At 34.7% G+C, this 17,234-nt stretch overlaps 1 protein-coding gene across 2 annotated transcripts in view; it reads right to left on the reverse strand.

Moving 5' to 3' along the window:
- Positions 1-17,234, reverse strand: part of EPC2 (enhancer of polycomb homolog 2) — a 120,218-nt gene that overhangs the window by 10,837 nt on the left and 92,147 nt on the right. For both annotated transcript variants that reach the window (XM_047871254.1, XM_047871252.1), the window contains exons 5-10: positions 16,055-16,203; positions 15,146-15,278; positions 12,769-12,960; positions 8,396-8,485; positions 6,995-7,140; positions 6,560-6,903 (exon numbers count right to left, since the gene is read on the reverse strand). In XM_047871254.1, the coding sequence (XP_047727210.1) occupies positions 6,560-6,903; positions 6,995-7,140; positions 8,396-8,485; positions 12,769-12,960; positions 15,146-15,278; positions 16,055-16,203 (1,054 nt within the window). The remainder of the gene's footprint in view (positions 1-6,559; positions 6,904-6,994; positions 7,141-8,395; positions 8,486-12,768; positions 12,961-15,145; positions 15,279-16,054; positions 16,204-17,234) is intronic.

Consider the following 17,234-nt stretch of genomic DNA (forward strand, 5'->3'; position numbering starts at 1 on the left):
GGAGCGGGAAAAAGGCAGAGGGAGGGAGGGAGGGAGGGAGGGAGGGGGGGAGAGAGAGAGAGAGAGAGAGAGAGAGAGAGAGAGAGAGAAACCCAAGCAGGTTCTGCACGGCCACCGCAGAGCCTGACTTGGGGCTGGATCTCACCAACGAGACCACCACCCAAGCCAAAATCATGAACTGTCAGCAGAGCATGACAGATGTAGAGGTCGAACTCAAGAACCATGAGATCACAACCTGAGCCAAAGTTGGATGCTCAACTGACTGAGCCATCCAGGTGCCCCTGCGTGTGTGCCTTTTCAAAATTCTCTTTTAACACAGTATTTCTCCAAGTGGGCTAATACAGTGTATTCTTGGGAAGCTATGAACTTTTTAAAACACTAGTCTAGACCAAGTTTTCATAGCTTAATGAAGAACATCTAATGTGGTAATAAAGATCTAAAAGTCAAGATGAATATATTATCCAGTATTCTCCATCTACAAGGTAGGTCTTTGTTACAAAAGTCTTAATATATGCTTTATTAAGCAAAGCTGACTATATGCATTTTTGTTTGTCTGTTTTAAAAGACAGATTTGGGGCTGATGGGGGTGGGGGAAGATGGACAACCTATTTTATTTAAAAAAATTTTTTTTAATGTTTGTATTTATTTTTGAGACAGAGAGAGACAGAACATGAGCAGAGGAGGGAGACAGAGAGGGAGACACAGAATCTGAAGCAGGCTCCAGGCTCTGAGCTGTCAGCACAGAGGCTAACACAGGGCTCGAACCCATGAACTGTGAGATCATGACCTGAGCCAAAGTCAGACACTCAACTGACTGAGCTGCCCAGGCGTCCCTGGACAACCTATTTTAAACCTTGTATGTCTTAGTGAGGAGTCAGGTGAAAGTTCACATAAGCCACTCTGAGCTACTCTGAGGACAAATGCTTCAATCCTTGAAAGCTGACATTATGTGTCTAGGACTATACACATCCTGTAATGTAACTGTCACAGTTAAAGGCAAACTCACGAATAAACTGCAAAACTGTGGGTAGAAAGGGTGAAGATGGGAGGCGAGGTCAGGAGTGAAGGGTGAGGGGGATAAGGAATAAGGAACAAATGAAATGTGAAAATAAAAAAAAAATAAAGACTCATTTAAGGGGCACCTGGCTGGCTAAGCTGATGGAATGTGTAACTCTAGATCTTGCGGTTGTAGGTTTGAGCCCCACGCTGGTATAGAGATTTAAAAAAAATAAAATCTTTTTTTTATTTTTTAATTTTTTTTTTTAACATTTATTTATTTTTGAGAGACAGGGAGAGACAGAGCATGAGCAGGGGGAGGGGCAGAGAAAGAGGGAGACACAGAATCTGAAGCAGGCTCAAAGCTATCAGCACAGAGCCTGATGTGGGGCTCAAACTCACAAACCATGAGATCATGACCTGAGCCGAAGTCGGATGCTTAACTGACTGAGCCACCCAGGCGCCCCCAAAGATGAAATCTTCAAAGACGCATTTAAACTTCTGACACCCAACCTAAATAGTTACAACTGAAATTTGAATATTATTTCCTTTAGCAATCAAACTAAAATCTTTTTAATTTCTGAAATCTGAATCTATTTCTCACCTTTGGAAGCAATCCTAACTCAAAAAATAAATCCTTGTGAATACCTTAGCTCATTGTTAAAATGTAGTTCTATTTATTGAAGAACTTTTTATACTTGCAAACATTTTATGGCAATTTAAGAAAGAATGGTGGGGGGCATGTGGGTGACTCAGTCAGTTAAGCGTCCCAACTCTTGATCTCAGCTCAGGTTGTGATCTCAGGATTCCTGAGTTTGAGCCCTGCGTGGGGCTCCACACTGACAGTGCAGAGCCTGCTTGGGATTCTCTGTCTCCCTCTCTCTCTGCCCTTTCCCCACTCACTTGCATGGAGCTGTGCTGTCTCAAAAACAAATAAACATTAAAAAAAAAAAAAAAAAAAAAAAGAAAGAATGGAAAAAGAAACAAAAAATCAGGAATTTCTGTTGGAACACTGTTCAAATTGATGTTCTTACAAATTGGTAATGGTAAGATATTTGAAGCTGATCAAAAAGGGTGCTGGTACCTACTCAGTACACTAAGATGAGGAAAAAAAAGCGTTCATTTGCAACCATGCATTAGTCAAAACCAAGACTGAATGTAAACTAATCCATCTCTTCAAATCTGAACAAAGCTTGCTTGCTTCATTCATTCATTCATTCATTCATTTTTAAAGTAATCTCTATGCCCAACATGGGGCTTGCACTCATGACCTCAAGATCAAGTCACATGCTCTACCGACTGAACCAGCCAAGTGCCCCAAGCAAAGCTACTGTTAGATGTGAAATACAATTTCATTTCGGAGTTTGGGGTTTAAGAACAATATCTCAAAAAAAAAGAGCTAAATAATAGTGCAGTTTCAAATGACTAAAAACTTTGATCTATTTATATAAAGAATGTAATACTTGCCATGTGCTGTAAGCTCCTTGAAGGTAGGGATTATTGTCTTACAAAACCTCGCAACTTTTAAACACTTAGCAGAGTGCTTTCCATATAATAATTCTAAATCATTATCTATCCTTGGTTATTCACTTGCCATGTTCAGCACAATCCATCTTTCCTTTCTCTGTCCTACTTCTATTCTTTGAAAAGAGTTTTTCAATTAAGAAAACAGATCTTTATTTTACTTAATAGTTAATAAGATATGTCTTTGCTTTAAAATGAAGTCTTTAGTTCTAGTTCTAATACCTAGGACATACATTTTAATTTGTTTTAAGTCCTTTAAGTATGATATCAAAAATAACAATTAGATATTCTTTAGGACACAGGAATTATGACCTGAAAAAAAATTTTTTTTAAATGTGTATTTATTTTTGAGAGAGAGTGTGTGCAAGTGAGTGGAGGAGGGGCAGAGAGGGGGAGAGAGGATCCAAAGTAGGCTCTGTGTTGACAGCAGAGAGCCAGATGTGGGCTCGAATTCACAAACGGTGAGATCATGACCTGAGCCACAGTCAGATGCTCAATGATTGAGCCACCCAGGTGCCCCAGGACTTGAAAAATATTAACTAGGTTATTAACAGCATAAAAGTAGGAATATTCTTCGCCACTAGCCCTCAAGTTCAAGTTTTTTTTTCTTAAGAACTAAGAAACTTGGGATATAAATAAATATTATGGTCAAAGGTATAGAGTTTCTATTTCTTTTTTTTTTTTTGAGAGAGGAAGAGAGAATCTTTTTTTTTTTTTTTTTTTAACTTTTATTTATTATTGAGAGACAGAGAAAGACAGAGTATGACCATGGGAGAGGCAGACAGAAGGAGACACAGAATCTGAAGCGGGCTCCAGGCTCTGAGCTGTCAGCACAGAGACTGACGTGGGGCTCGAACTCACAAGCCGCGAGATCATGACTTGAGCCGAAGTCAGATGCTTAACCAACTGAGCCACCCAGGCGCCCCAAGAGAGGAAGAGAGAATCTTAAGCAGGCTTCACACCCAGCCCAGAGCCCAATGCAGGGCTCGATCTCACAACCTTGAGATCATGACCCTGAGCCAAAATCAAGAGTAGGACTCTTAACCAACTGAGCAACCCAGGCAGCCGCAGTTTCTACTTCTGATTAAACCCTTTATTTGTTGAGATTTCCCAGCTGTGAAACAGAAAACTCAGTACTTATAATTGCCAAGATCAGTGACATACTCTGCAACATAAAAATATGGTCCTGTGTCAGTTTTGTTAAACTCTTAAAGACACACATGCTCTCATGACCAAGTCCATTAAGAAGAAGCAGAAGGCAACAGTATTAATAAAGACAAAGATTAAAAGAAATCAAATCTACGAAGATTCAATTCTTTTGTCTCTGTCCATCAAATATAAAAATGTAACTTTTTAAAAACTCCTACATCCTTCTCTTTAGATAGATGAAAGAATTCTTATCAAAATTTACTGAATTGTAATGGAATCCACTGGTGCAAATGGGTACCTAAAATTGTCAGAGCTTTTCAACTTTTTACAAAAATGCTGTTAAAACACTTGTTCCATTATGCATTTATATACCTGTTCCTAATATTTTGAAACCTAACGTATTTATTAAAAACAAAACAAAAACCTTGTGGCCTCCATGACTAGATGGTCACAGCAGAGAAGGAAAATTTCAAACAAAATCCTTTACTCTAGTAACAGATTTAAACATATATTTGACAAATTCTACTTAAAAACACTGACTCTATGTAGCTTAGATGTTGCTTAAGCCTTGAGATTTATCAACGAAAGAAGGAAATGGTACTCTGTTGAGAATACTAAAAAATGTAAGGCAGGAAAAATTAATACAGACCAAAAAGAACACTTTTTTTTTTTTTAATGGTAGGGGAAAGGCAAAAAATAAAAAACCTTACTGTCTATGATGTTAACATCATGTATTTGTCACTTAAGTTACCTAAAAAGTGCACGTATGCCTAAGATACTTTAAAGCTTATTTATTTTGAGAGAGAGAGGGAGGGAGAATCCCAAGCAGGCTCCGTGCTGTCAGCACTGAGCCTGACTTGGGGCTCAATCCCACAAACTGTGAGATCATGACTTGAGCTGAAATCAAGAGTTGGAGGCTTAAACAAATGAGTCACCCAGGCATCGCATGCCTAAGACACTTTAAATGCTTATTTTATGCTGATGTATGGTAGTGTCACAAAATTCTACAGGTAGCTATTATGGAATTATTTAAGTTATATTAAGTTGTATTCTGGATCAATACATACAGAGTATTGATGATACTGTAACATACACAACCATACATATTTTCTGGACAAGAGTCAAGTCAAATCCTTCTGGAGTATGTTGGCAATGTACAGCAGAAAGTTGCAAATATCTGGCTATGTTCAAGTTGAGATGAAACAAAATCATTATTTTGCTATGGTACACATTATTAGAGAAGAAACTCAATCCACTGTCAAATCTAATTATAAATGCCTATTTTTAGATGTTTTATTTTTTAAATGTTTATTTTGAGAGAGAGTGAGCACATGAATGGGGGAGGGGCAGAGAGTGAGGGAAAGAGAGAATCCCAAGCAGGCTCTATGTTGTCAGCATACAGCTCAACGCAGGGCTCGATCTCATGAACCACGAATTCATGACCTGAGCTGAAATCAAGAGTTGGATACTTAAGTGAATGAACCACATAGGAGCTCCAAGATGTTTTTAAACTCCTCTTTTGGCAAAAATTATTTTGAGTAATTTTTGATACAGGAGTTCTAGCTCAGTTAAATAATTTGAACATGGTCTTGGGAGTCGGCAGAAATAAAATCTGACCTAATATTCATGAACTTCCTACTACCTTTAGATTTCTAAGAAGCCTGCCACCACAAATCATATTAGGTATTTATTTCGGCTTTGAAAGCTTATTAAACTTCGCAAACTCATGAACCTTATATAACAGGATACCGTTTTCCTTACCTAAGTTTAAGAGAAAATTAACCAACTAATTTGGAGAAATGACATGTCAACTTCCAATCATTCAAACAAATCCAATTTTCCATTATAATCTTTGAACAGACATATGTCTAGGTCAAGTCTGAAAATAAGCAGTCCAGTAACTAAAAATGACTGAACACTACTGAGACCAAATAAAATGCTTTAAAATCACTTTAAGGAGGTTCAACATAATTTCACTTAGTAAAATGTACATCCAGGAAAGAATTTAGAAACATTCACATTTTACAAGAAGAAAGGATATCAACAGTGTGAGTCAAGTCACATTTAGTTTTGACTCTGGATACCATGCAGTGTTTGTATATATCATAAGGATATTCAAAATTATACCTACTTATATATGTGATAAAGAGAAGACTATCCACAGATAAAAACAAATCAAAATTACATTTTAGATTTTCTAGATACTATACATTATTTACAATGTACATGTCATAAAAATATTAAATTGAGCACAGTGTTTCTTAAAATGAAAAATGCTTTCTAGTCTCAATCAGAGGTTAGCTATCAGACAAAATTACAACTATTCATAGGGAGACTCTTAAAAAATCATTTTTCAGAAAGAAAGCTTTCAATGGTACTCTGGAGGAGCAATGCCTACATTTGAGCAAAGTTAATATACACAAAAATGAAACTTTTCTTTAACAAATGCACACTATGGTTATGATACTCTGGTAGCAGCTTCTAACCACTTTACCCATAGGGAACTCCCTATGCATTCTGCCTACACATTCACCATACCAGGCACACACACTCAAAATATAAGTCTGGTTTAATAGGTATCATGACATTGGTTAAAATGTGAACCACAATACTAGGGTTTAGTTTCTTAGGCTGGAAAACAAAAATATAATAGGTTAAGATAAAATTCTTTTCCATGATGTGATTATGAAAATAAACCTTCAAAATTTACCCTGAGCCCTTATTTATTTATTTGTTTGTTTATTTATTTATTTATTTATTTCAATATATGAAGTTTATTGTCAAATTGGTTTCCATACAACACCCGGTGTCCTGAGCCCTTATTTAGTGGATAATGAAAATTAAGTCGGAAAAAAGAGCAGGATATATTTTTAACAAAGTGACAGCTTACCTGATATGCCATTCTTGCTGGTGTTCAATAAAGCTACAGATGCTGCAGAAACTCTTTTATTGTTCACAGTCTGCCCTGATTTTCTTGAGGTACATTCTTCACTATCACTGTCCTGTAAATTTAGTAGCCTTGGCTGGAAACACTGTAGTCGACATGATCTGATATTGCTTAATATTTCAGAAAGGGACAGTCTGTTTTCACAATGTTTACTGGAAGCATTGGTCCGAGTGAAATTAGAAGAGAAGTCTATAGTTTGGGAAGAGCTTGAAAAACCATTCAGCATTTCAGGGTCTATCTGTTTCAGGACTGGGTCATGTTCTGTGGATATTCGGTCCATTATGACCCTGAAAAGCAATATAAAACCAAATATTATCTGGAAGAATTAGTTCCCTTCTACCTTGTAAAACAAAAATCAGGTCAAGACAAATAGTATACCTTCCACCTCTGCCAATTCGCCTCCTTGCAAATCCTATACATCTTCTTGGGACTGTGAGTGTTGTAAGGCAATGCCTGTATCTCAACTTATCCAAATCTGCCAATTCTGAATTTTCAAAGGAGTGGTTAGCTTGGTCCAAACGAGGCTGCAAAGAAAGAAAAAAAAGAAAATCAAAACCCACGGAATAAATCTGAAAAGAAAAAAGGTTAAATCATGATAAAAATAAAAATCAGCATTAACAGAACAATTAAAATTTAGATATAAAACTGTAAAATTGTTTTATCTGTAAAAAACCAGATAAAATTTTACAAAACTGAATCAAAAGTTCACTCACCAAAGTAACTCAAAGTGTATTTAATATTTTAGGGTATATTTTAAAAGAAATATATCTTTAAAGAATAATATGGCTTTTAACATCTATGGCAGAAAAAGTAGAGATAGGAAAGTTAGTAATTTACAAGCTTCCTATTGAGATATACCAGAAAGAAATTTTTTTTTGGACCAAAAATTGTACTTCAAGCATGTATGGGTCAGGCTGATACTTCTTACTTTTAAGAACATACGGTTCATTTCTCTGCCTTCCTATTCCCTTTATTATTCTATTTTTCTGGGTCTTAACACTTCTCTATCCTTTCAAAATATTTTTTTCTTTCTCTCATTAGCGTAACTTGTAAAAAACTTTCTACCTCTTCTACACTACTCTCACACACACACACACACACACACACACACACACACACACACACACCCTAAATAAGTTGGAAGTGTAGATGTTTAACCATAATGCAACAAGGCAAATGGTCTCCACAAGACATACCTCATTTACTCTATAGTTACACTTTATCTGAAAATCTGAGCATCTGGGAATCAGGGTCCCTCCTGATAGAATGTTGCACCAAAACTTAATAACACAAAGCAATTTCTAAGTGTGTCAAAAGTTATGAATATAATTATTAGATAAAATATTGCCATGAGGAGAGTTTAAAGATGATTCTTTTATGTTTGATACTTACTTGGTATGTACATACAGGATGGGCTTGCTTAAAATAAATTTTAATGAACAGCCACTATCAAAACTTCAATTAGAGATTCTGGGCTTACCTAACTCTAGCAGTGACAGTAAATTTTCATAACTGCTAAACTACAGTTAAAGCCCAAAGTAAAACTAAATTTTTAAAATTTAGAATTCTAAATTATCAATTTCCAAGTAAAGGATTATGAGATTTTTGGATATCCTCTGAAAGTACCTTTTAGCATCTTTTACTGGTATGTGTATAGGCAATATTAAATAAAAAATGCTGATGGACTTCCCATTTTTAGATCAAGCCTAAGTTACCCTGACAAGAGTTACCTATGAACATCTGGTTCACAAAAACACTACAAAAAAATAAAATTCTTACAGCGTAATACTGGCATCCTGCTCGCCTCCTGAAAGCACAGGGACCATCAGGATCATTTTCTTCTTCAGGTTCTGATACTGGGGATGGTACCTAAAAAAAAAAGAGGCATGAGACATTCCATTTAGGAGTTATCAGAAGTCAACAGATCAATCTTTGTAATAATCTAAAATCAGAATCTGATCACAAACAGTATGCCTACGTTACATATAGTAGGCAGTAAATTCCCCCCAAACAGCTAAAGGCTAGCAATGATTTTCTATGGTTAAAAATGATTATTTTGAAAGGATTAGTTCTTGCAGGTACGTTAACATAGTATTGTGTAATTGCTTCTGAACACGTTAAGTACTTAAAAAGAATCAGTACAGTTTTTATATATCCCACTTATATTTTCTAAATAATGGATGCGGCCATAAATATTTTTATTTTGACAGTTATGGTTCACCTATATAGGCAGATGTATTTTTCTCCAATAACTTTCTTTCCCTGTAATAAAAGTCAAAAACTAGGAAGTAAAAAAGGTTTATGAATAGTGCCCCCTCCAAGGCCATAAAAGGTCATACGTTTTTCTCAAAGGGAGTCCCTACTCACTTTTTTAAAAACACTTTTTTAGTTTTTATTTATTTAAATTCCAGTTAACATATAATGTAATATTTCAGGTGTACAGTTTAGTGAAATCACATTTTAAACTTGGCAGATGATAAGCAGAAAAATTAGAAAAGGACAGAAGGCTTGCTAAAGGTAAGCAGACTGGTTGCAAAGGGAAATGATAAGCCCATAGCCTGACAGCAAAAGAAAAAACAAAGACTTTCAAAAAGTCGTCACATAATTAAAATGCACTCTGCCTGGGAACCATGTGATCTTAGGTGAACTATCCCTATAAAACTTGAGTGGACCCCTGGGCAACACTGATACTTTGGAGCAAACTTTGTAAGTGTCATCAAAAACGGAGTAAATTATATACAAATATACTCTAATACAGCAGAGAAATAATATATGGTTTAGATAAATTTCTACCCATAATGGTTAAAATTAAAAAAAAAAAAAGTTTTGGTACTTAAGTTTCAGTAGTCTCGCAATTTCACTTTGGAGTACATCTCTTTTTCTGACAATGCTGGCTCAACCAAATTTACTTGCAAATTGTGAACCTCACAAATCCCTCTCTTCCTATTTTGAGAGGAAAAATGTGTTCTCCACATTATTTCCAAACTGTGGTAATTACCACTGAGCAGGGTCATCCAGGGGAGAAAGGCATTTGGTGAGGTTCCAATACACCTCCACCAACCCTATGGGGGAGACACAGAAACAGTAAGCTGGGGCTGATTCTTCTTCCCGTGGAACCAAGCCCCAAACCTGAAATTTGAAAGGAAATCCCCAATGTGAATTTTATACTTTGGTTCCTTTGCAAATCCTCTACCTCTTCTAAAATACACACAGGGGAAGTGTCACAAAATCTCAGAAATTCTTTGCATAAAATATACCACCCCTTCCTCCCGACCACCATTCTTCAGGAGTGGATTCGAGGATTTAGTCTGAGACACAGGAAGAGAGAGCTGACATCAGGAGAATCAGAAGTGTGATTAAGAAAAGACAGGGCTTTAATTCTGCTCTGTTGCAAATCAGTTGGAGAAGTCTGGTTAAAATGTCTGTTCTCTTAAGTCTCCCTATTCTCTTTTTCCTTGTTTACTGGACAAAGCAGCAGCACATCATTATTTTACAGATCTTTTTAGCAATAAAATCCTGATTTTGTAAGAGTTCCAGCCTAAATAGCTGCCTCACTGAATAATATCCAACCGTATAGGTAAATACTTATTCTTCAGTGACAGGGGATACCATTATAAAAATTGATGAGAGTTGTCAAAGACCCAGTAAAAGGACTCAAGAGGAACTTAAAAGTTTCAAAATATAATTTGAAATTTTGATGTGGGTTTGAAGGCTGGGGACTATATGAATAAACACAAGAATTTAGAATAGAAACAAAAGCCCCCTAATGCGAGAGGAATATATGACTAATATGTAAGTGTGTCCCACTATCAGGAGGATGGACTGATTCCAGCACTAAAGGAAAAGTTTCCATAGGTCATAATATCCCCTGGTGTCATTCTTAAGAGCTGGGAGTGTACAGCAAAACTTTAAAGGCTCTCTTCAGTACCACCAATATAAGGCTATTATTAATATATACTGAAGCCATGTCATCTTCTTACTTAAGATTCTTTAATAATGTTCTAGTGTGTATAATGGTAGATAGAAGCCATCTGCCACCTGGCTACTACTGCAAGCATCATTCTGTTCAACCTCTCTTCCCCTTTGCATTTTATGCTCCAGTAATGCCAAACTGCAAGCAATTCTCACTTACATGCTGTTTCCTCTGCCTAGAAGCCCTCCCTACACTTTCTATCAGAAAACTACTATGTGTTCGGACATTATTTTCCTCATTCCTCCAAAATGGCCACCTAATTAATATCCCATGGCTCTTTAATGCACTGAGTCTAACTGGATGATCCTTTGACAAAAGTAATCAATTATTTCATTAAGTGCTTTTCAAGCGCGTAAATTAAAACCTGTATTTGTGCATTTTACAATACATATGAATGCTAAAATATCTGGGATAGAAAAACTAAATTAGTGACAAAAGAGTAAAAAAAACACATAGTCTAGTCAAAGGGAATACATTTTACGATTCTACATTTTAAATAGTTACAACCATAAAGTGTTTTATAAAACAGTTTGTTTCCAAATGTCTGTAATGTTGGTTAGAATTTTCTTTTTTCTCTTAAAGCAATGAAATAAAAATGTTAAAATATAATAAAATGTATTTGTTATAGCATTCTCTTTACATTGACTATACCATATAGACAAGAAAAAAGAGGGTGTTGCCAGACCAGGTGCTAAACTATAAATATGTATTTATCTTTTAAAATTCATCCTTTGATACATAAAGGTCTTTTAAAAACAGCACTTGTGAAAGTGAAATTAAGAATTTAAAATTGCAGGGGCACCTGGGTAGCTGAATTGGTTAAGCAACTTCAGGTCAGGTCACGGTCTTGTGGTTTCATGAGTTTGAGCCCCATACTGGGTGGGCTCTGTGCTGATGGCGCAGAGCCTGCTTATGACTCTCTCTCTTTGCCCCTCCTATGCTCTCTCTCAAAATAAATGTAAAAACTTAAAAAAAAAAAAAAAAAAGATTTTAAAAATTGCAAACATCTTGCTATAAATTGTTGCAATATAAATCAAAGAATTATCTTCATGATTTTCAATTTGCATTAGTTCTTTGGAATCTTTATAATTAAATGATTATTGCCAGGGGCGCCAGGGTGGCTCAGTCAGTTAGATGTCCAACTCCTGATATCGGCTCAGGTCGTGATCTTGAGCCCTTCATCAGGCTGCATGCTGAGTGTGGAGCCTGCTTCAGACTCTCTCTCTCCCCCTCTCTCTTTAGATAAATAAATAAACATTAAAAAAATATAAATGGTTATTGCCCAAATTAGCAAAGTTTACATTAAAAATTGCAAAACAAAATGCTAAAAAATTGTTAAAATTATTGTTGGTTATTGTTGGTGAATATTTACAATTATGTATTAAGTATCTTAAAATATTGATAATCTTTGGTTCAGTAATTCTACTTTTTTTTTAAGTTTATTTATTTATTTTCTGAGAGAGTAAGCATAGAGAGAGAGGGAGAGAGAATGTCAAGTAGGCTCTACATTGTCAGTGCAGAGCCTGAAGCAGGGCTCAAACTCATCAACTATTAGATCATGACCTGAACTGAAACCAAGAGTTGGACTCTTAACTAAGCCACCTAGATGCCCCTCAGTAATTCCATTTTTTTTTTTTTTTAACGTGTACTTATTTTTGACAGCCAGAAGGAGGGAGAGTGAGAGAGAGAGCATGCATGTGAATGTGGGAGAGGCAGAGAGAGAGAGAGAGAGAGAGAGAGAGAGAGAGAGGAACAGAAATACCAAAGCGGGCTCTGCTGAGACAGCAGAAAGCCTGATGTGGGGCTCGAACTCATGAACCGTTGAGATCATGACCTGAAGTTGGTCGCTCAACCAACTGAGCCACCAGGTATCCCAGCAATTTCATTTCTAATAATCTACTTTAAATACAGACGGAAAAAAGAGAAACATTCATTTTTATAAAAAGGAACCCTGAAAACCACCTAAATATTCCAGAGAATAAATTCTATCCAACTGAGAGAATATAATGGAAAGTAAATACCACATGAGTGGCTACATAAATAATGCGGAAAATGTTTATGCTATACAACATTAGGTGAAGAAAGTAAGAATCAAAACTAAGAGGTCAATTATGTTTTAAAATATAGCAATATAAAAGACTAGAAGGAAATGTCTTTAAAATAGTTTTAAAACAAGCACCTGTGGAAATTCATCTTCATCTGAGCTGTGAAAGTCATATTGCTTAATGTCACTCTTATTGATCACAGGCAATGTCTCAGGAGTGGGTTGCTGAGATGTTATCAAAGCCTCTGCTTTAGGCTTCTTTGGGTACTTCTTCTTTTGACGAACCACATCAGAAGCCTCTTCTTTCAAAGACAAATGATGAGGGTGCTGTTTACATGACGATTTTTCCCCCAAAAGGAAGAAATGAAAATCATTTTAGAAATCATGAAAAACTATACTGCTCTTTGAAAAACATACATTTTTACCCAGGAGGTGATTTTATTTACTGTTTTTAATATGCAAAAATTGTGGTCATAAATTGAAAAATGTTTTACTTTTTTCAAGTTGTGATTAAAAATAATAATGGTACCTAAATTTGCTTTTTATATTGTTATTTATACTTTAACTATGATGTTAGTGATTTAAAAAAATTACTCTATTATTATGCAATCCAGCATTTAAAAGCACTTACATTTAATTTTAATTTTATTTAAATCCACTGTATTAATGATGATTAATAAATTTATTTGAAAAATAACTTGAATTAGATTATAAATTCATTAATTTATTTCTACACTTACTTTCAATTTTTAAAAATGTCTATGGCTGGTAATCTTTTTGAGGAAAATGAGTTTATTAACTAGAAAAAAATTCGCTTTTGTAGAATTACTGCCTCAACTGAACAGTAATCAAACTGTTCTCAAGTACCCTAGAGTTCTGTGATAGCACTTTAGAGGTCATCTGGCAACCAGACTGACATATGGGGTGGGTTTCCAGCGCCCCCTGCTTTCCACCCCTCAGCAGAGAAGCTCTGTTACTATCTGTTTTGACATACATAGTGGTATTCCTCTTAACAAATAGGGTTCTACTACTTAAAAAGTTTGGAAATGATTGTTCTAATAGAGCACCAAAGTACAAGCAATATTGAAGTGAAAAAATATTTAAGAGGTTCTACATTTTCCCGTGTAGTCCACATTTTTGTTAAAACTACTGCAGGGTCAAAAATGGTACATACAATGAAAATGTTGCTTAAATGGCAAATTATTTAGGATATAGCTAGGTTTCCTACAATGGTTAAATCTATGGCATCAAAAAGAGAACCTCACCCTCTTCGAAACTACCTATATTTTAAGGTGGGATGTGTGACAAGGTAAATAAAGTTAGCTATGTGTAATGGGGTGGATCAACAATGAATGAGCAACCGTATCTCTAACACTAGTAAATATTCTGAGTGTTTTTCCTACAGATGATCTAAAATGAAAACCTAAAATATAGGAAAGGCTGATTCTGTCAGTAATTTCAGGTTGAGATTTTCATCTTCTCTACCAATCATATACTTGGAAAAAGCACTGGTTTATATAAAATGGATTTTAAAAAATAACTTAGAAAATAACATTTATTGCACTGATAACATTTTTGGCTATAGAGGCAAGTGTGTTTTAAAAAGAATCAAGTAGGTGGGCTAGATGCCTGTGATTAATAAGAAAGAACTTTTGTGTTTGAATTGACATCAGCTGATTAAAGGAGGAGTCTTCCTGCTCCACATTCTTCTTTGACCTTTAACAACGAACCCAGGAAAAGTAAGAATTGTGTACATTTTTAAAAGATGAATTTTCCACAAACACCCTATGTTGCTTTTTAAATCTTGCTATATACAAAGTTCCACTGTCTAAATGCTCAGTCAATACCTATTTCTTAATTAAATCTAAGCTCCTTAAAGGTTTTATTAATGAATACTTTAATTAATGTACCAAGTGAATACTGAATAAATACAATTTCTTGAAGTCTGAAAGACTTAAATAATCACTGAATCTGGCTCTTTATTAGCGAAGAAAATAGCATCTGGAAGTTACAGGACTTCTTCAAATCACTCAAAGTAGATAGCAGTTGATTCTGGAAGTGATAATGAAACTAAGAATAACTTTCAATAATAAATAGTCTCAATGAAGAAAGCTTTAATCTTAGATTTTGATGCCTGCCACTACAACGCAGGATTTGCTAAGGCTAGTGATAACAACTCAACTTTAATTAGCCATATTCTCTAGAGAAGCAGATAGCACAGTGAAAAACACATGGTTTTTGGTGTTAGACCTAGACCTAAATCTCGAATCAGCCACTTATTAGCTATATAATCTAGAAGTCACTCAGAGATAAAATCTGTGTCAATGGGCTGCTATAACGATTAATGAGTTAATATGTATGTAAAAATTCCTAGCAAAGTGCTTGGCTAATAGTAAAAACTAACACATGTTAATTACTTTCTTCTTTAACCAAACTATACTAAGACAGCTGATGAAACCCCTAATTGTCTAAACAATATTATCATATGTGCTTCTCCCCAGAGGATATTCACCTTAGTTTTACATTCTTGGACTTTGTGATGATTTCCATTATGAAGAGTTGCTGGAGTGGCATATAACTCTTTTTCTGATCTATTGATTTTCACTTCATTAAGGATTTCACCGCCATAGTCTCCCAAATGATATCTTGAAAAGGTCACAAAATATAAGAAAATGTTTTGTAGTTGAAAAATAAATTAGAAAAAAAAAAAAAACCCAATGATATCGCAATTAACTAGAATACAACTAATTAATTAGTCAGATTATTCTTTTAAAAAAAGATTATTCTTGAAAGAAAATTTACAGGAATAAAGAAGTTCATATTCGGGATATAGTAAGACAAAAAACAAAAAACCCTCTAAGGTATACAGAAGACAAATTTCTCATATATTTAATATTTTCAAACAGTGGGAAATGATGTTTAGAATGCTTACCTCAGGAATCACATAAAATTCTGTCAGGTGTAGTTTAGTCTATTTAGTTATGCAGGAAAAGGACTACTGCATTAGAGACACATTTTTAAAATGCGTTGAAACAAAAAATGTTTTCTACCTAGTTAGAAAATAAAATCATTTAAACATTCATTTCCCTCAAATTTTAATAGAAACTTTAATAAAAAGGATGGACAAAATGATCTCTAGATTCTTTTCTAAATAAAACTAAAGGATTCTGAAAAAAAATTAAGTATATTAGAGGATCTACACATAATACACATAAAAATATACCCCAAATTCGCAATCCAAACTGATAATCTAACTTAAAAAAAACTAGCAATACCCGGATTCTTCAAAAAATGTAGATTTCATTTAAGAATCCATTTTAACTGTTTTAAAGCATGGCAAAAAATAAAACAAATCATTTGGTTATATTCTGACCATCATTTAGCTAAAGCTACCATTAGTATACAACAGCAGCAAGGTTACCTTTTTTCCACAACTTCTAAGGTTAAGTGCAATAATTCTCGTTTTGTTTTCTCTCTTCTCTTAATCATTTCCAAAATTGTTATGGCTCTACTAAACTCTCGTCTCAGTTTCAACATCTTTTCATAAGAGGCTTCATCATTCTTACGATTCTGTTGAAAACAACAATTTTAGAAGAATAAACAATCCAATCATCATTCCATTTTCATTCAACAAAATCTTACGAGATCCAAAACTGTTTCATAAAGCAAAATGTTAAAAAAGTATTAAATATAAAAATGTTAAAAATCATCTTAAACAGCAACTACATAAGAGAACCTATTTAACTCTGAAAACAGAAGTACAAGCAAGTATCTCTCAAATATTAAAAAAAAAAAATGCTGCCCACTGTTGAAAAGATGGAATGATAGAAGGGATAATTCCAATGTACACACATTTTTAGAAGACTGCCTGAAACAAAACCTAGTGTATCAATCAGAAAATGCAGTCCACTGAAATTGATGCAAGGCATTTTCCAGTGACAGAAACAGTTCTGTTAAATCAAGGTTACCTACCCAAAAAAAAAAAAAAAAAAAAAAAAAAGCCAAAATGGGTCTCTATCATTCACCTCTGTAACTGCAGGTTGGAAGGTTCAATATACCACAATGTAAACACAATGACAATGACAAGCAAAACTTCCTATCAGAAACTCAGATATAAAACTGAAAGGAGGATATAAAGTATCTCAAAGAACTGGACTGTCATGTTTCAAAGTAATAACACCTCACTGCAGGGCAGAAAACAAGTGAAAACTCTAAATTTCAGAGTGTTGTTAAGAAGGTCCCACTGTGAAGCCTGAGATTTAATTTGAACAACTCCAAATCAAAGTCCTGCTTAATAATGAAAGAAGGCTCAGTTGTAATTAGCAACTATTTGCATAAAAGTTACTGTTAATATAAAATATTGTGTTTAATCAAATAACCATAGAATATTTATAGTAGGCATGGAACTATTTGTTTAAAAACAGACCATTACCACCTCTCATTCTATGTATCCAGACACTGCACTTAAGCAATCTTCCCATCCTTGAGTTAATAATACAATGACATTAGAAAGAACCTGAAGCCAGGTTTCATATTGGAGGATTATAAAACAGAAAATAAAACTTAAAGATTCAAAGTTTTACTTTTTTCTTTAATGTATA

Source organism: Prionailurus viverrinus, chromosome C1, assembly GCF_022837055.1.
Source record: "Prionailurus viverrinus isolate Anna chromosome C1, UM_Priviv_1.0, whole genome shotgun sequence".
Lineage (NCBI taxonomy): Eukaryota > Metazoa > Chordata > Mammalia > Carnivora > Felidae > Prionailurus > Prionailurus viverrinus.